Source organism: Scyliorhinus torazame, chromosome 4 (genome assembly GCF_047496885.1).
Source record: "Scyliorhinus torazame isolate Kashiwa2021f chromosome 4, sScyTor2.1, whole genome shotgun sequence".
Lineage (NCBI taxonomy): Eukaryota > Metazoa > Chordata > Chondrichthyes > Carcharhiniformes > Scyliorhinidae > Scyliorhinus > Scyliorhinus torazame.
Window position 1 is genome coordinate 76,669,519 of NC_092710.1, and position 19,503 is coordinate 76,689,021.

Sequence of the window (19,503 nt, forward strand, 5' to 3'; positions counted from 1 at the left end):
CTCTCATCATCTCCTTCTCACTCTCTCCGTCTCCTCACTCTCTCATTCCCCTTCTCACTCTCTCCATCTCCTTCTCTCTCTCTCCGTCTCCTTCTCACTCTCTCCGTCTCCTTCTCACTCTCTCCGTCCCCTTCTCACTCTTTCCGTCCCCTTCTCACTCTCTCGGTCCCCTTCTCCCTCTATCCGTCTCCTTCTCACTCTCTCCGTCTCCTTCTGACTCTCTCCGTCTCCTTCTCACTCTCTCCGCCTCCTTCTCACTCTCTCCGTCTCCTTCTCTCTCTCACCGTCTCCTTCTCACTCTCTTCATCTCCTTCTCACTCTCTCCGTCTCCTCACTCTCTCATTCCCCTTCTCACTCTCTCCATCTCCTTCTCTCTCTCTCCGTCTCCTTCTCACTCTCTCCGTCTCCTTCTCACTCTGTCCGTCCCCTTCTCACTCTTTCCGTCCCCTTCTCACTCTCTCGGTCCCCTTCTCACTCTCTCCGTCTCCTTCTCACTCTCTCCGTCTCCTTCTCACTCTCTTAGTCTCCTCACTCTCTCATTCCCCTTCTCACTCTCTCCGTCCCCTTCTCACTCTCTCCATCTCCTTCTCACTCTCTCCATCTCCTTCTCACTCTCTCCGTCTCCTTCTCACTCTCTCGGTCCCCTTCTCACTCTCTCCGCCTCCTTCCCACTCTCTCCGTCTCCTTCTCTCTCTCTCCGTCTCCTTCTCACTGTTTCCGTCTCCTTCTCCCTCTCTCCGTCTCCTTCTCACTCTCTCCGCCTCCTCTCTCTCTCTGTCTCCTTCTCACTCTCTCCGCCTCCTCTCTCTCTCTGTCTCCTTCTCACTCTCTCCGTCTCCTTCTCACTCTCTCAGTCTCCTTCTCACTCTCTCCGCCTCCCCTCTCTCTCTGTCTCCTTCTCACTCTCTCCGTCTCCTTCTCACTCTCTCCGTCTCCTTCTCACTCTCTCCGTCACTGATTCTGTCAGTCTCTCGCTGTTCCTGTCTCAATCTCACTCTATTCTCACTTTCTCTCTTTGTGCATCTCACTCACTATCTCTGACTCTCTGTCTCTGTCTCACTATCTGTCTTTCCCTCTCTCTCTTTCCCTCAGCTCCTGACATTGTTTTCTTTCTTCAGTGATGATGAAAAATCGATGCAGATGTGGAAACGATACCTGGAGAGAGATGACAGTAAAATCGTAGGTAAGCACTCCCATTACCGAAGTGTAACCCTCTACACTGTCCCCATCAAACATTCCCAGGACAGGTACAGCACAGGGTTAGATACAGAGTAAATCATCCCACTACACTGTCCCCATCAAACACTCCCAGGACAGGTACAGCACGGAGTTAGATACAGAGTAAAGCTCCCTCTACATTGATCCCATCATAAACTCCCAGGACAGGTACAGCACGGGGTTACATACAGAGTAAAGCTCCCTCTACATTGATCCCATCATAAACTCCCAGGACAGGTACAGCACGGGGTTAGATACAGAGTAAATCTCCCTCTACACTGTCCCCATCAAACACTCCCAGGACAGGTACAGCACGGGGTTAGATACAGAGTAAAGTTCCCTCTACACTGTCCCCATCAAACACTCCCAGGACAGGTACAGCACGGGGTTAGATACAGAGTAAATTTCCCTCTACATTGACCCCATCAAACACTCCCAGGACAGGTACAGCACGGGGTTAGATACAGAGTTAAGCTCCCTTTACACTGTCCCCATCAAACGCTCCCCAGGACAGGTACAGCACGGGGTTAGATGCAGAGTAAAGCTCCCTCTACACTGTCCCCATCAAACACTCCCAGGACAGGTACAGCACGGGGTTAGATACAGAGTAAAGCTCCCTCTACATTGACCCCATCAAACACTCCCAGGACAGGTAGAGCACGGGATTAGATACAGAGTAAAGCTCCCTCTACATTGACCCCATCAAACACTCCCAGGACAGGTACAGCACGGGATTAGATACAGAGTAAAGCTCCCTCTACACTGTCCCCATCAAACACTCCCAGGACAAGTACAGCACGGCGTTAGATACAGAGTGAAGCTCCCTCTACACTGTCCCCATCAAACACTCCCAGGACTGGTACAGCACGGGGTTAGATACCGAGGAAAGCTCCCTCAACACTGTCCCCATCAAACACTCCCAGGACAGGTACAGCACGGGGTTCGATACAGAGTAAAGCTCCGTCTACACTGTCCCCATCAAACACTCCCAAGACAGGTACAGCACGGGGTTAGATACAGAGTAAAGCTCCCTTTTCACTGTCCCCATCAAACACTCCCAGAACAGGTACAGCACGGGGCTAGATATAGAGTAAATCTCCCTCTACACTGTCCCCATCAAACACTCCCAGGACAGGGACAGCACGGGGTTAGATACAGAGTAAATCTCCCTCTACCCTGTCCCCAACAAACACTCCCAGGACAGGTACAGCACGGGGTTCGATACAGAGTAAAGCTCCGTCTCACTGTCCCCATCAAACACTCCCAGGACAGGTACAGCACGGGATTAGATACAGAGTAAATCTCTCTCTACACTGTCCCCATCAAACACTCCCAGGAGAGGTACAGCCTGGGGTTAGATACAGAGTAAATCTCCCTCTACACTGTCCCCATCAAACACCCCCTTGACAGGTACAGCACGGGGTTAGATACAGAGTAAATTTCCCTCTACATTGACCCCATCAAACACTCCCAGGACAGGTACAGCACGGGGTTAGATACAGAGTTAAGCTCCATTTACACTGTCCCCATCAAACGCTCCCCAGGACAGGTACAGCACGGGGTTAGATGCAGAGTAAAGCTCCCTCTACACTGTCCCCATCAAACACTCCCAGGACAGGTACAGCACGGGGTTAGATACAGAGTAAAGCTCCCTCTACATTGACCCCATCAAACACTCCCAGGACAGGTCCAGCACGGGGTTAGATACAGAGTAAAGCTCCCTCTACATTGACCCCATCAAACACTCCCAGGACAGGTACAGCACGGGATTAGATACAGGGTAAAGCTCCCTCTACATTGACCCCATCAAACACTCCCAGGGCAGGTACAGCACGGGGCTAGATATAGAGTAAATCTCCCTCTACACTGTCCCCATCAAACACTCCCAGGACAGGGACAGCACGGGGTTAGATACAGAGTAAATCTCCCTCTACCCTGTCCCCAACAAACACTCCCAGGACAGGTACAGCACGGGGTTCGATACAGAGTAAAGCTCCGTCTCACTGTCCCCATCAAACACTCCCAGGACAGGTACAGCACGGGATTAGATACAGAGTAAATCTCTCTCTACACTGTCCCCATCAAACACTCCCAGGAGAGGTACAGCCTGGGGTTAGATACAGAGTAAATCTCCCTCTACACTGTCCCCATCAAACACCCCCTTGACAGGTACAGCACGGGGTTAGATACAGAGTAAATTTCCCTCTACATTGACCCCATCAAACACTCCCAGGACAGGTACAGCACGGGGTTAGATACAGAGTTAAGCTCCATTTACACTGTCCCCATCAAACGCTCCCCAGGACAGGTACAGCACGGGGTTAGATGCAGAGTAAAGCTCCCTCTACACTGTCCCCATCAAACACTCCCAGGACAGGTACAGCACGGGGTTAGATACAGAGTAAAGCTCCCTCTACATTGACCCCATCAAACACTCCCAGGACAGGTCCAGCACGGGGTTAGATACAGAGTAAAGCTCCCTCTACATTGACCCCATCAAACACTCCCAGGACAGGTACAGCACGGGATTAGATACAGGGTAAAGCTCCCTCTACATTGACCCCATCAAACACTCCCAGGGCAGGTACAGCACGGGATTAGATACAGAGTAAATCTCCCTCTACACTGTCCCCATCAAACACTCCCAGGACAGGTACAGCATGGGATTAGATACAGAGTAAATCTCCCTCTACACTGTCCCCATCAAACACTCCCAGGACAGGTACAGCATGGGATTAGATACAGAGTAAATCTCCCTCTACACTGTCCCCATCAAACACTCCCAGGACAGGTACACCACGGGATTAGATACAGAGTAAAGCTCCCTCTACATTGACCCCATCAAACACTCCCAGGACAGGTACAGCACGGAATTAGATACAGAGTAAACTCCCTCTACACTGTGCCCATCAAACACTCCCAGGACAAGTACAGCACGGCGTTAGATACAGAGTGAAGCTCCCTCTACACTGTCCCCATCAAACGCTCCCAGGACTGGTACAGCACGGGGTTAGATACCGAGGAAAGCTCCCTCAACACTGTCCCCATCAAACACTCCCAGGACAGGTACAGCCCGGGGTTCGATACAGAGTAAAGCTCCCTCTACACTGTCCCCATCAAACACTCCGAGGACAGGTACAGCACGGGATTAGATCCAGAGTAAAGCTCCCTCTACACTGTCCCCATCAAACACTCCCAGGACAGGTACAGCACAGGGTTAGATACAGAGTAAAGCTCCCTTTTCACTGTCCCCATCAAACACTCCCAGAACAGATACAGCACGGGGTTAGATACAGAGTAAATTTCCCTCTACCCTGTACCCAACAAACACTCCCAGGACAGGTACAGCACGGGGTTAGATACAGAGTAAAGCTCCCTCTCACTGTCCCCATCAAACACTCCCAGGACAGGTACAGCACGGGATTAGATACAGAGTAAATCTCTCTCTACACTGTCCCCATCAAACACTCCCAGGAGAGGCACAGCCTGGGGTTAGATACAGAGTAAATCTCCCTCTACACTGCCCCCATCAAACACCCCCTTGACAGGTACAGCACGGGGTTAGATGCAGAGTAAAGCTCCCTCTCCACTGTCCCCATCAAACTCTCCCAGGACAGGTACAGCACGGGGTTAGATACAGAGTTAAGCTCCCTTTACACTGTCCCCATCAAACGCTCCCCAGGACTGGTACGGCACGGCGTTAGATGCAGAGTAAATCTCCCTCTACACTGTCCCCATCAAACACTCCCAGGACAGGTACAGCACGGGGTTAGATACAGAGTAAAGCTCCCTCTACATTGACCCCATCAAACACTCCCAGGACAGGTACAGCACGGGATTAGATACAGGGTAAAGCTCCCTCTACATTGACCCCATCAAACACTCCCTGGACAGGTACAGCACGGGATTAGATACAGAGTAAAGCTCCCTCTACACTGTCCCCATCAAACACTCCCAGGACAAGTACAGCACGGCGTTAGATACAGAGTGAAGCTCCCTCTACACTGTCCCCATCACACACTCCCAGGACTGGTACAGCACGGGGTTAGATACAGAATACTTACAGGATTTAACAGCTGTCTTTTCCTTTCCAGATCTGTTTGTAGGTCAGTTGAACAGCACGCTTCGCTGTACAACCTGTGGCCACAGGTCCATCACCTTTGACGTCTTTTGTGATCTTTCTCTGCCAATCCCTAAGGTACGTTGCGATGGCCAGTTAGTGAGCTGGCTTTGAAACGGCTGATAGGGCTGCAGGGAAAGAGGGTGATATGTGAAGTTCTTTAACCTGACCCTCGTCTCCTCCTCTGTTGCAGAGGCTGGCTATGGGGGGCCGTGTCACGCTGTCCGAATGTCTTAATCTATTCACCGCCGAGGAGGAGCTGGATTCTGACAATGCGCCGGTAAGCAGATTTATCTGACTGGATCCCCCTCTCCCTCGCCTGCGTTTTTCGGATGTCGCACATACCAGATTACGACATGTTGCCTAAAACCCCCCTATTCAGCTGTTCCCATGGGATGTGCATCCACCTGTCTTCCAGCTGGCTCCTGTCGTAGAATCAGATAGCCTGACTGCAGGACAGAGGGAGGTCATTCTGCCCCTTGTGTCCATGCCAGTTTTCCCCAATTTATCTCTTTAAAGGCAGTCCAGATTAGCCCAGTAGCAGTTGCCGAGCTCCACTCAGTTCAAATGCGATCGTCCCTTGATTCCATTCAAATAGAAACATCCAGGCCCCACGTACCCCGGAGTCACAACACAAGTGAATTACCCAATAATTCTGATAAAAATCCCCCAAATCATTCGGCCTTGGCTGCCCAATTATTACAGTCACCAGGTTTGTAAGTTGAAACACAATTACTGTTTATTTATAACCAGAACAAATATAAAATATATGTAAACACAGCTGCTTAATGTCAAGCTAATACCTGACTCTCCTTTAACTGCCTGTAGGAGCGTTTTCGGAGACTAAATATTAAGCTGTCTTTCATGTAAGGGATTTCCCTTCTTAATTATGGCTCAGCTGACACAAAGACTCACGGAGACAGCAACTCAGGTTAAAAATGGTCTTTACTTTCCAAGCTTGGCTACCGTACGGGGGTGGTGAGCAATCTGGGCAGTTCCAATCGACTCTGAATTAACATCGTTCTTAGTTCGGTACTTATACAATTTTCAAAAGGCTGATGTCTCGGCTGGACATGATCCAATCGCTACTGTTGCAGATTCCATGGACAATTAGGGTCTTACTCACGACCTCCTGATGTTTTTTTCAGATCCCTTCTCCGCTGTCCTTGGTCCTTTGTATATATAACCCTTCCTAACTTAGCCTGGTTCCTGACTCGAGCTATTGTCTATATATTTGCAAGGGCTGCCGATAAGAAATGTTCCCTGCTGAACAGGCTGTATTTAGTGTGAATCCACTTTGCTAAAGAATGTGGCTAGGTTATAGTTAGCCACGTCCCATTATGCCTCGCGAGCGTTTTACTATTGACAAAAAATTATATGTTTCATTACTACAATGCTTTAAGAATACACATTTAATTGTTAATAATTGCTACAGTAATAATTGCCTCTGCTTGGGGAATATATCTTCTACTGTTTGTTTTAATCTTTGTCGAGCAAATTAACCTAAGTATGTACCAAATTACTTAATGCTGTCATATTCATCCATACTTTGAAATCTTACTCGTTGTCCTAACTACCTTGATCTAACGGTCTTTTGAACAGAGCCCCCTCCTTCCCTGCCCCACCCTCTACCCGCACACCCAAGTCGGGGGTGTGTGTGTGGACAAATAATAAGGTTTAAGGTGAAAAGATGAGAGTCCTTGCTTCAGATGATGAGTCCTTTAGTGTACTTCCTTCACAGTATGCATGTTGGTTAAAGTCTCTGGTCTACAGCTGTAATGATCTTCTTTGCAGCTCAGCAGTGTATCTTACAGCTTTTTCTGGAGAGGCCTCTTGCTTCACACCTGCCTGTTCTCGGATAGAATCGTCAGATTCTGGCATCTGCTTCACATCGGCCTTTTTTTTGGAGCGGGAGAGCACTCTTACACTGCATTTGTGGCGAGAATTCATCATATCTTTGCGAGAGAGAGAGAGAGTTAGAACTCCTCCATCCAGGCTTCAGAATCAAAATGAAACTAACTCGAGCCTCGTGTCACTGAGAAACATGTCAGTGGGACCAGAGCCAATCGCCACCAAGCAGCGCACAGACATTTGAGCCAATTCAGTAGCTGCCAGCCAAGTCAATCAAAGCGAGTCATCGCTGATCCTTCCTGATTCATCCTGCTTGTTACAAAGATACAGGCCATAGCTTCTGCTTGAGTTAAAGATACCGGCTGCATTAAAGTCACAGGGCCATTAATCATCCATGGATCAAACTAGTAATAGCAAAAATAAATGGAAGGGGAAATAAAAGGGAATAATAATAATCGCTTATTGTCACAGGTAGGCTTCAATGAAGTTACTGTGAAAAGCCCCTAGTCGCCACATTCTGCCGCCTGTTCGGGGAGGCCGGTACGGGAATTGAACCTGCGATGCTGGCCTTACAAGCCAGCTGTTTAGCCCACTGTGCTAAACCAGCCCCAGTGGTTAAATAAACAGGAAGGATCCTTACAGGCCTGTGCATCTTTTCTTTTCAGGTAATTGTCCAGTCCCTCTGGAAAGCCTCAATTGAGTCTGCCTGCACCACACTCTCATGGTGTGCTCAAGAACATGGAAGCAGGAGATGCGGCCCATCGAACCTGCTGCACCATTCAATACGATCATGGCTGACCTCGGGGCTTCAACTCCATTTTCCTGCCCCTTCCCAATATCCCTTAATTCCCCGAGAGGCCAAAAATCTGCACACCCAAGCCTTAAACGTTATCATCGACGGAGCCCCCACAATTCTCTGGGGTGGAGAATTCCAAAGATTCACAACGCTTTGAGTGAAGAGATTTCTCCTCATCCCGGTCCAAAAGATCAGCCGCCTGATCGTGGGACTGCGCGAACGGCATCCACCCTATCAAATCCCCCTCAGAATCATCAGCTCATTCACCTCTCGCCAATCTAAAACGCAGACCCGAAAGCAATCTTCAATTGAATCACAACCACATTATCAAGAAATAAATAGCTTTACAGATAACATTTGAAATAGTTCTTAAATAAAAGGAAAAACTTGAACATAGCCCCCTGCACCTGCAACTATATATACATTCCAGTTGAGCAACCAATACAGTTCAAAGACCACTTATAAATGAAGTTAGCAATCAGGTTTACTTGCTTTTCTCTGGGTATAGACCTTGGAGAGAACATTTCAGGAGTTACATCAAGACACTACTGTTCAACATAAAATTCCGTGGCAAATGGAAACTACAGACAGATCCAGCTCTCTCCCCCCCCCCCCCCCCCCCCGCCCCCCCCCCCCCCCCCCCCCGCTTAATTACATCCCCTCTGCCCTAAGCATAAGGCATTCTTTTTTCTTTCCCCACAAGATGTCCCATGACCTGGTTAGTCAGAGCCAAAATCACTGATAAATTATCTACACCCCAGTAATCCTCCAAAAGCAAGATTCCTATCTTGATACCCACTATCTGTTAACAGGGAAATGGTTAAAATCAAGGATTGCCTTGCAGTTACAGCCCCTTAATCATAGCTTCAGCAGACATTCTGGCTGTGTGCATCCTAAACCTGCTTTTTAATAGCAATAGGTAAGGTGAAGTTGCCACAGTCCCAGTTTACCATTGGCTGCTTTGCCTTTTGAGGGGGAGAGCTGACTGGTGGTGATTTAACCTGACGATCATCAGGCCTCCGTCGAGGGGCAAGGTTGAGACGGCGAGCCTTCATGAATGACCTTAGCCGGTCCGGGAATTGAACCCACGCTGCTGGCCTTGCTCTGCATCGCGAGCCAGCTGTACAGCCATGTGAGCTAAATCAGTAAAACGTTATAATAATTTCTTACATTCATCATATGTCTACAAGCCCCCCTCAATAATCCTTGACTCCCTTATTGATCAAAAATCTGTCACATGCCTTCTGAAAATGGAAGTACAACACACCTACAGGTTCCCCCTTATCTATCTTGCTTGTTAGTTCCTCAAACAGCTGTAATACATTAGTCTAACACCATTTCTCTTTCACAAAACCATGGTGACTCTGCCTGATTGTATTATGATTTTCGAAATTGACTGCAACTACCTCCTCAACACAAGAATCCAGCAATTTTCCTGTGACAGCCAGTATTCTAAAGACGCTATACATTCCTGCTTTCTGTCTCCGTCTGTTCTTGAAGAGAGCTGTAACATTAGTGATATTCCAAAATCTAGGCAATTTTGGAAGATAACAGCAAAAGGTACGGAGAAATCACTGCACTGTCACAGCGTCAGTCCTGAGGGAGTGCTGCACTGTCAGAGGGTCAGTACTGAGGGAGTGCTGCACTGTCAGAGGGTCAGTACTGAGGGAGTGCTGCACTGTCAGAGGGTCAGTACTGAGGGAGCGCTGCACTGTCAGAGGGTCAGTACTGAGGGAGTGCTGCACTGTCAGAGGGTCAGTACTGAGGGAGTGCGGCACTGTCAGAGGGTCAGTACTGAGGGAGTGCGGCACTGTCAGAGGATCAGTACTGAGGGAGCGCTGCACTGTCAGAGGGTCAGTACTGAGGGAGCGCTGCACTGTCACAGCGTCAGTACTGAGGGAGTGCGGCACTGTCAGAGGGTCAGTACTGAGGGAGCGCTGCACTGTCAGAGGGTCAGTACTGAGTGGGGGCTGCACTGTCAGAGGGTCAGTACTGAGGGAGCGCTGCACTGTCAGAGGTTCAGTCCTGTGGGAGTGCTGCACTGTCAGAGGGTTAGTACTGAGGGAGCGCTGCACTGTCAGAGGTTCAGTACTGAGGGAGGGCTGCACTGTCAGAGGGTCAGTACTGAGGGAGCGCTGCACTGTCAGAGGGTCAGTACTGAGGGAGCGCTGCACTGTCAGAGGGTCAGTACTGAGGGAGCGCTGCACTGTCACAGGGTCAGTACTGGGGGAGTGCTGCACTGTCAGAGGGTCAGTACTGAGGGAGAGCTGCACTGTCACAGGGTCAGTACTGAGGGAGTGCTGCACTGTCAGAGGGTCAGTACTGAGGGAGCACTGCACTGTCACAGCGTCAGTACTGAGGGAGTGGTGCACTGTCAGAGAGTCAGTACTGAGGGAGGGCTGCACTGTCAGAGGGTCAGTACTGAGGGAGGGCTGCACTGTCAGAGGGTTAGTACTGAGGGAGCGCTGCACTGTCAGAGGTTCAGTACTGAGGGAGGGCTGCACTGTCAGAGGGTCAGTACTGAGGGAGCGCTGCACTGTCAGAGGGTCAGTACTGAGGGAGCGCTGCACTGTCAGAGGGTCAGTACTGAGGGAGCGCTGCACTGTCACAGGGTCAGTACTGGGGGAGTGCTGCACTGTCAGAGGGTCAGTACTGAGGGAGAGCTGCACTGTCACAGGGTCAGTACTGAGGGAGTGCTGCACTGTCAGAGGGTCTGTACTGAGGGAATGCTGCACTGTCACAGCGTCAGTACTGAGGGAGTGCTGCACTGTCAGAGGGTCAGTACTGAGGGAGTGCTGCACTGTCAGAGGATCAGTACTGAGGGAGCGCTGTACTGTCAGAGGGTCAGTGCTGAGGGAGTGCTGCACTGTCAGAGGGTCAGTACTGAGGGAGTGCTGCACTGTCAGAGAGTCAGTACTGAGGGAGTGCTGCACTGTCAGAGAGTCAGTACTGAGGGAGTGCTGCACTGTCAGAGGGTCAGTACTGAGGGAGTGCTGCACTGTCAGAGGGTCAGTACTGAGGGAGCGCTGCACTGTCAGAGGGTCAGTACTGAGGGAGTGCTGCACTGTCAGAGGGTCTGTACTGAGGGAATGCTGCACTGTCACAGCGTCAGTACTGAGGGAGTGCTGCACTGTCAGAGGGTCAGTACTGAGGGAGCGCTGCACTGTCACAGGGTCAGTACTGAGGGAGTGCTGCACTGTCAGAGGGTCTGTACTGAGGGAATGCTGCACTGTCACAGCGTCAGTACTGAGGGAGCGCTGTACTGTCAGAGGGTCAGTGCTGAGGGAGTGCTGCACTGTCAGAGGGTCAGTACTGAGGGAGTGCTGCACTGTCAGAGAGTCAGTACTGAGGGAGTGCTGCACTGTCAGAGAGTCAGTACTGAGGGAGTGCTGCACTGTCAGAGGGTCAGTACTGAGGGAGTGCTGCACTGTCAGAGGGTCAGTACTGAGGGAGTGCTGCACTGTCAGAGGGTCAGTACTGAGGGAGCGCTGCACTGTCACAGGGTCAGTACTGGGGGAGTGCTGCACTGTCAGAGGGTCAGTACTGAGGGAGAGCTGCACTGTCACAGGGTCAGTACTGAGGGAGTGCTGCACTGTCAGAGGGTCTGTACTGAGGGAATGCTGCACTGTCACAGCGTCAGTACTGAGGGAGTGCTGCACTGTCAGAGGGTCAGTACTGAGGGAGTGCTGCACTGTCAGAGGATCAGTACTGAGGGAGCGCTGTACTGTCAGAGGGTCAGTGCTGAGGGAGTGCTGCACTGTCAGAGGGTCAGTACTGAGGGAGTGCTGCACTGTCAGAGAGTCAGTACTGAGGGAGTGCTGCACTGTCAGAGAGTCAGTACTGAGGGAGTGCTGCACTGTCAGAGGGTCAGTACTGAGGGAGTGCTGCACTGTCAGAGGGTCAGTACTGAGGGAGCGCTGCACTGTCAGAGGGTCAGTACTGAGGGAGTGCTGCACTGTCAGAGGGTCTGTACTGAGGGAATGCTGCACTGTCACAGCGTCAGTACTGAGGGAGTGCTGCACTGTCAGAGGGTCAGTACTGAGGGAGCGCTGCACTGTCACAGGGTCAGTACTGAGGGAGTGCTGCACTGTCAGAGGGTCTGTACTGAGGGAATGCTGCACTGTCACAGCGTCAGTACTGAGGGAGCGCTGTACTGTCAGAGGGTCAGTGCTGAGGGAGTGCTGCACTGTCAGAGGGTCAGTACTGAGGGAGTGCTGCACTGTCAGAGAGTCAGTACTGAGGGAGTGCTGCACTGTCAGAGAGTCAGTACTGAGGGAGTGCTGCACTGTCAGAGGGTCAGTACTGAGGGAGTGCTGCACTGTCAGAGGGTCAGTACTGAGGGAGTGCTGCACTGTCAGAGGGTCAGTGCTGAGGGAATGCTGCACTGTCAGAGGGTCAGTACTGGGGGAGTGCTGCACTGTCAGAGGGTCAGTACTGAGGGAGAGCTGCACTGTCACAGGGTCAGTACTGAGGGAGTGCTGCACTGTCAGAGGGTCAGTACTGAGGGAATGCTGCACTGTCAGAGGGTCAGTACTGAGGGAGTGCTGCACTGTCAGAGGGTCAGTGCTGAGGGAGCGCTGCACTGTCAGAGGGTCAGTACTGAGGGAGTGCTGCACTGTCAGAGGGTGTTGATGTGTCCTCTAACTTCTCTCTCTAGATGTGTGAGGGGTGTAACCAGAAGAAGAGAAGCACCAAGAAACTGACAATCCAGAGATTCCCCAAGTTTCTCGTTCTCCGTATCCTTTGCAGACAGATCCTGTGGTGTATCAACCTCTGTCTCTTGCTCATCTCTCCATCTCCCTCCTTCTCATTTCTCTGTCTCTCTCTTGCTATCTCCACCGGATCTTCTCTATTCTCATCCATCTCTCTATCTCCGCGTCTCCTTCTCTCTCCCCTTTTCTTACTCTCCGCTCTCCCCGGCTCGGCTCTGTCTCCCCGGCTCGCCCCACTCTGTCTCCCCGGCTCGGCTTGGTCTCCCCGGCTCTCCCCACTCTGTCTCCCCGGCTCGGCTTGGTCTCCCCGGCTCTCCCCACTCTGTCTCCCCGGCTCGCCCCACTCTGTCTCCCCGGCTCGCCCCACTCTGTCTCCCCGGCTCGGCTTCGTCTCCCCGGCTCGCCGCACTCTGTCTCCCCGGCTCGCACCGCTCTGTCTCCCCGGCTCGCCCCACTCTGTCTCCCCGGCTCTGTCTCCCCGGCTCGCCCCACTCTGTCTCCCCGGCTCGGCTTCGTCTCCCCGGCTCGCCCCACTCTGTCTCCCCGGCTCGCCCCACTCTGTCTCCCCGGCTCGGCTCCGTCTCCCCGGCTCGGCTTCGTCTCCCCGTCTCGCCCCACTCTGTCTCCCCGGCTCGGCTTCGTCTCCCCGGCTCGCCCCACTCTGTCTCCCCTTTTCTTACTCTCCGCTCTCCCCGGCTCGGCTCTGTCTCCCCGGCTCGCCCCACTCTGTCTCCCCGGCTCGGCTCCGTCTCCCCGGCTCGGCTTCGTCTCCCCGGCTCGCCCCACTCTGTCTCCCCTGCTCGCCCCACTCTGTCTCCCCGGCTCCGCTCTGTCTCCCCGGCTCGGCTCCGTCTCCCCGGCTCGCCCCACTCTGTCTCCCCGGCTCGGCTCCGTCTCCCCGGCTCGCCCCACTCTGTCTCCCCGGCTCGCCCCACTCTGTCTCCCCGGCTCGGCTTCGTCTCCCCGGCTCGCCCCACTCTGTCTCCCCGGCTCGGCTTCGTCTCCCCGGCTCGCCCCACTCTGTCTCCCCGGCTCGGCTTCGTCTCCCCGGCTCGGCTTCGTCTCCCCGGCTCGCCCCACTCTGTCTCCCCGGCTCGGCTCTGTCTCCTCGACTCGGCTCCGTCTCCCCGGCTCGGCTCCGTCTCCTCGACTCGGCTCCGTCTCCCCGGCTCGGCTTCGTCTCCCCGGCTCGGCTTCGTCTCCCCGGCTCGCCCCACTCTGTCTCCCCGGCTCGGCTTCGTCTCCCCGGCTCGCCCCACTCTGTCTCCCCGGCTCGGTTCGTCTCCCCGGCTCGCACCGCTCTGTCTCCCCGGCTCGGCTCCGTCTCCCCGGCTCGGCTCCGTCTCCTCGACTCGGCTCCGTCTCCTCGACTCGGCTCCGTCTCCCCGGCTCGCACCGCTCTGTCTCCCCGGCTCGGCTCCGTCTCCCCGGCTCGGCTTCGTCTCCCCGGCTCGCCCCACTCTGTCTCCCCGGCTCGGCTTCGTCTCCCCGGCTCGCGCCACTCTGTCTCCCCGGCTCGGCTTGGTCTCCCCGGCTCGGCTCCGTCTCCCCGGCTCGGCTTCGTCTCCCCGGCTCGCCCCACTCTGTCTCCCCGGCTCGCCCCACTCTGTCTCCCCGGCTCGCCCCACTCTGTCTCCCCGGCTCGCCCCACTCTGTCTCCTCGGCTCGGCTTGGTCTCCCCGGCTCGCCCCACTCTGTCTCCCCGGCTCGGCTTCGTCTCCCCGGCTCGCCCCACTCTGTCTCCTCGGCTCGCCCCACTCTGTCTCCCCGGCTCGCCCCACTCTGTCTCCCCGGCTCACCCCACTCTGTCTCCCCGGCTCGCCCCACTCTGTCTCCCCGGCTCGCCCCACTCTGTCTCCCCAGCTCTGTCTCCCCGGCTCGCCCCACTCTGTCTCCCCGGCTCGCCCCACTCTGTCTCCCCGGCTCGCCCCACTCTGTCTCCCCGGCTCGGCTTCGTCTCCCCGGCTCGCCCCACTCTGTCTCCCCGGCTCGGCTTCGTCTCCCCGGCTTGCCCCACTCTGTCTCCCCGGCTCTGTCTCCCCGGCTTGCCCCACTCTGTCTCCCCGGCTCTGTCTCCCCGGCTCTCCCCACTCTGTCTCCCCGGCTCGGCTTCGTCTCCCCGGCTCCGCTCTGTCTCCCCGGCTCGCCCCACTCTGTCTCCCCGGCTCGGCTTCGTCTCCCCGGCTCGCCCCACTCTGTCTCCTCGGCTCGCCCCACTCTGTCTCCCCGGCTCGCCCCACTCTGTCTCCCCGGCTCACCCCACTCTGTCTCCCCGGCTCGCCCCACTCTGTCTCCCCGGCTCTGTCTCCCCGTCTCGCCCCACTCTGTCTCCCCGGCTCGCCCCACTCTGTCTCCCCAGCTCTGTCTCCCCGGCTCGCCCCACTCTGTCTCCCCGGCTCGCCCCACTCTGTCTCCCCGGCTCGGCTTCGTCTCCCCGGCTCGCCCCACTCTGTCTCCCCGGCTCGGCTTCGTCTCCCCGGCTCGCCCCACTCTGTCTCCCCGGCTCGGCTTCGTCTCCCCGGCTTGCCCCACTCTGTCTCCCCGGCTCTGTCTCCCCGGCTTGCCCCACTCTGTCTCCCCGGCTCTGTCTCCCCGGCTCTCCCCACTCTGTCTCCCCGGCTCGGCTTCGTCTCCCCGGCTCCGCTCTGTCTCCCCGGCTCGCCCCACTCTGTCTCCCCGGCTCGGCTTCGTCTCCCCGGCTCGCCCCACTCTGTCTCCCCGGCTCGGCTTCGTCTCCCCGGCTCGCCCCACTCTGTCTCCCAGGCTCGGCTTCGTCTCCCCGGCTCGCCCCACTCTGTCTCCCCGCCTCGCACCGCTCCGTCTCCCCGGCTCTGTCTCCCCGGCTCTCCCCACTCTGTCTCCCCGGCTCGGCTTCGTCTCCCCGGCTCGCCCCACTCTGTCTCCCCGGCTCGGCTTCGTCTCCCCGGCTCCGCTCTGTCTCCCCGGCTCGCCCCACTCTGTCTCCCCGGCTCGGCTTCGTCTCCCCGGCTCCGCTCTGTCTCCCCGGCTCGCCCCACTCTGTCTCCCCGGCTCGGCTCTGTCTCCCCGGCTCGCCCCACTCTGTCTCCCCGGCTCGGCTTCGTCTCCCCGGCTCTTGCCACTCTGTCTCCCCGGCTCGGCTTCGTCTCCCCGGCTCGCCCCACTCTGTCTCCCCGGCTCGCCCCACTCTGTCTCCCCGGCTCGGCTCTGTCTCCCCGGCTCGGCTTCGTCTCCCCGGCTCGCCCCACTCTGTCTCCCCGGCTCGGCTTCGTCTCCCCGGCTCGCGCCACTCTGTCTCCCCGGCTCGCCCCGCTCTGTCTCCCCGGCTCGCCCCACTCTGTCTCCCCGGCTCGGCTTCGTCTCCCCGGCTCGGCTTCGTCTCCCCGGCTCGCCCCACTCTGTCTCCCCGGCTCCGCTCTGTCTCCCCGGCTCGCCCCACTCTGTCTCCCCGGCTCCGCTCTGTCTCCCCGGCTCGCCCCACTCTGTCTCCCCAGCTCGCCTCACTCTGTCTCCCCGGCTCCGCTCTGTCTCCCCGGCTCGCCCCACTCTGTCTCCCCGGCTCGCCCCACTCTGTCTCCCCAGCTCGGCTTCGTCTCCCCGGCTCGCCCCACTCTGTCTCCCCGGCTTGGCTTCGTCTCCCCGGCTTGCCCCACTCTGTCTCCCCGGCTCTGTCTCCCCGGCTCGCCCCACTCTGTCTCCCCGGCTCGGCTTCGTCTCCCCGGCTCGCCCCACTCTGTCTCCCCGGCTCGGCTTCGTCTCCCCGGCTCGCCCCACTCTGTCTCCCCGGCTCGCCCCACTCTGTCTCCCCGGCTCGCCCCACTCTGTCTCCTCGGCTCGCCCCACTCTGTCTCCCCGGCTCCGTCTCCCCGGCTCGGCTCTGTCTCCCCGGCTCGCCCCACTCTGTCTCCCCGGCTCGCCCCACTCTGTCTCCCCGGCTCGCCCCACTCTGTCTCCTCGGCTCGCCCCACTCTGTCTCCCCGGCTCCGTCTCCCCGGCTCGGCTCTGTCTCCCCGGCTCGCCCCACTCTGTCTCCCCGGCTCGCCCCACTCTGTCTCCCCGGCTCCGCTCTGTCTCCCCGGCTCGCCCCACTCTGTCTCCCCGGCTCCGCTCTGTCTCCCCGGCTCGCCCCACTCTGTCTCCCCGGCTCGGCTTCGTCTCCCCGGCTCGCCCCACTCTGTCTCCCCGGCTCGGCTTCGTCTCCCCGGCTCGCACCACTCTGTCTCCCCGGCTCGCCCCACTCTGTCTCCCCGGCTCGGCTTCGTCTCCCCGGCTCCGCTTCGTCTCCCCGGCTCGCCCCACTCTGTCTCCCCGGCTCGGCTTCGTCTCCCCGGCTCGCCCCACTCTGTCTCCCCGGCTCGCACCGCTCTGTCTCCCCGGCTCGGCTTCGTCTCCCCGGCTCGCCCCACTCTGTCTCCCCGGCTCGGCTTCGTCTCCCCGGCTCGCCCCACTCTGTCTCCCCGGCTCGGCTTCGTCTCCCCGGCTCGCACCGCTCCGTCTTCCCGGCTCGCACCGCTCCGTCTCCCCGGCTCGCACCGCTCCGTCTCCCCGGCTCGCACCGCTCCGTCTCCCCGGCTCGGCTCCGGCTCGCACCGCTCCGTCTCCCCGGCTCGCACCGCTCCGTCTCCCCGGCTCGCACCGCTCCGTCTCCCCGGCTCGCACCGCTCTGTCTCCCCGGCTCGCACCGCTCCGTCTCCCCGGCTCGGCTCCGGCTCGCACCGCTCCGTCTCCCCGGCTCGCACCGCTCCGTCTCCCCGGCTCGCACCGCTCCGTCTCCCCGGCTCGCACCGCTCCGTCTCCCCAGCTCGGCTCCGGCTCGCACCGCTCTGTCTCCCCGGCTCGCACCGCCCCGTCTCCCCGGCTCGCACCGCTCCGTCTCCCCAGCTCGGCTCCGGCTCGCACCGCTCCGTCTCCCCGGCTCGCACCGCTCCGTCTCCCCGGCTCGCACCGCTCTGTCTCCCCGGCTCGCACCGCTCCGTCTCCCCGGCTCGGCTCCGGCTCGCACCGCTCCGTCTCCCCGGCTCGCACCGCTCCGTCTCCCCGGCTCGCACCGCTCCGTCTCCCCGGCTCGCACCGCTCCGTCTCCCCAGCTCGGCTCCGGCTCGCACCGCTCTGTCTCCCCGGCTCGCACCGCCCCGTCTCCCCGGCTCGCACCGCTCCGTCTCCCCGGCTCGGCTTCGTCTCCCCGGCTCCGCTCTGTCTCCCCGGCTCGCCCCACTCTGTCTCCCCGGCTCGGCTTCGTCTCCCCGGCTCGCCCCACTCTGTCTCCTCGGCTCGCCCCACTCTGTCTCCCCGGCTCGCCCCACTCTGTCTCCCCGGCTCACCCCACTCTGTCTCCCCGGCTCGCCCCACTCTGTCTCCCCGGCTCTGTCTCCCCGTCTCGCCCCACTCTGTCTCCCCGGCTCGGCTCTGTCTCCCCGGCTCGCCCCACTCTGTCTCCCCAGCTCTGTCTCCCCGGCTCGCCCCACTCTGTCTCCCCGGCTCGCCCCACTCTGTCTCCCCGGCTCGGCTTCGTCTCCCCGGCTCGCCCCACTCTGTCTCCCCGGCTCGGCTTCGTCTCCCCGGCTCGCCCCACTCTGTCTCCCCGGCTCGGCTTCGTCTCCCCGGCTTGCCCCACTCTGTCTCCCCGGCTCTGTCTCCCCGGCTTGCCCCACTCTGTCTCCCCGGCTCTGTCTCCCCGGCTCTCCCCACTCTGTCTCCCCGGCTCGGCTTCGTCTCCCCGGCTCCGCTCTGTCTCCCCGGCTCGCCCCACTCTGTCTCCCCGGCTCGGCTTCGTCTCCCCGGCTCGCCCCACTCTGTCTCCCCGGCTCGGCTTCGTCTCCCCGGCTCGCCCCACTCTGTCTCCCAGGCTCGGCTTCGTCTCCCCGGCTCGCACCACTCTGTCTCCCCGGCTCTGTCTCCCCGGCTCTCCCCACTCTGTCTCCCCGGCTCGGCTTCGTCTCCCCGGCTCGCCCCACTCTGTCTCCCCGGCTCGGCTTCGTCTCCCCGGCTCCGCTCTGTCTCCCCGGCTCGCCCCACTCTGTCTCCCCGGCTCGGCTTCGTCTCCCCGGCTCTCCCCACTCTGTCTCCCCGGCTCGGCTTCGTCTCCCCGGCTCGCCCCACTCTGTCTCCCCGGCTCGCCCCACTCTGTCTCCCCGGCTCGGCTCTGTCTCCCCGGCTCGGCTTCGTCTCCCGGCTCGCCCCACTCTGTCTCCCCGGCTCGGCTTCGTCTCCCCGGCTCGCGCCACTCTGTCTCCCCGGCTCGCCCCGCTCTGTCTCCCCGGCTCGCCCCACTCTGTCTCCCCGGCTCGGCTTCGTCTCCCCGGCTCGGCTTCGTCTCCCCGGCTCGCCCCACTCTGTCTCCCCGGCTCCGCTCTGTCTCCCCGGCTCGCCCCACTCTGTCTCCCCGGCTCCGCTCTGTCTCCCCGGCTCGCCCCACTCTGTCTCCCCAGCTCGCCTCACTCTGTCTCCCCGGCTCCGCTCTGTCTCCCCGGCTCGCCCCACTCTGTCTCCCCGGCTCGCCCCACTCTGTCTCCCCAGCTCGGCTTCGTCTCCCCGGCTCGCCCCACTCTGTCTCCCCGGCTTGGCTTCGTCTCCCCGGCTTGCCCCACTCTGTCTCCCCGGCTCGGCTTCGTCTCCCCGGCTCGCCCCACTCTGTCTCCCCGGCTCGGCTTCGTCTCCCCGGCTCGCCCCACTCTGTCTCCCCGGCTCTGTCTCCCCGGCTCGCCCCACTCTGTCTCCCCGGCTCGGCTTCGTCTCCCCGGCTCGCCCCACTCTGTCTCCCCGGCTCGGCTTCGTCTCCCCGGCTCGCCCCACTCTGTCTCCCCGGCTCGCCCCACTCTGTCTCCCCG

At 58.5% G+C, this 19,503-nt stretch overlaps 1 protein-coding gene across 1 annotated transcript in view; it reads left to right on the forward strand.

Moving 5' to 3' along the window:
- The window catches only part of usp21 (ubiquitin specific peptidase 21), a 183,782-nt gene that overhangs the window by 103,860 nt on the left and 60,419 nt on the right, over positions 1-19,503 (forward strand). Inside the window, exons 6-9 of the mRNA XM_072500511.1 lie at positions 1,119-1,183; positions 5,313-5,416; positions 5,532-5,618; positions 12,643-12,721. Of these exons, the coding sequence (XP_072356612.1) occupies positions 1,119-1,183; positions 5,313-5,416; positions 5,532-5,618; positions 12,643-12,721 (335 nt within the window). The remainder of the gene's footprint in view (positions 1-1,118; positions 1,184-5,312; positions 5,417-5,531; positions 5,619-12,642; positions 12,722-19,503) is intronic.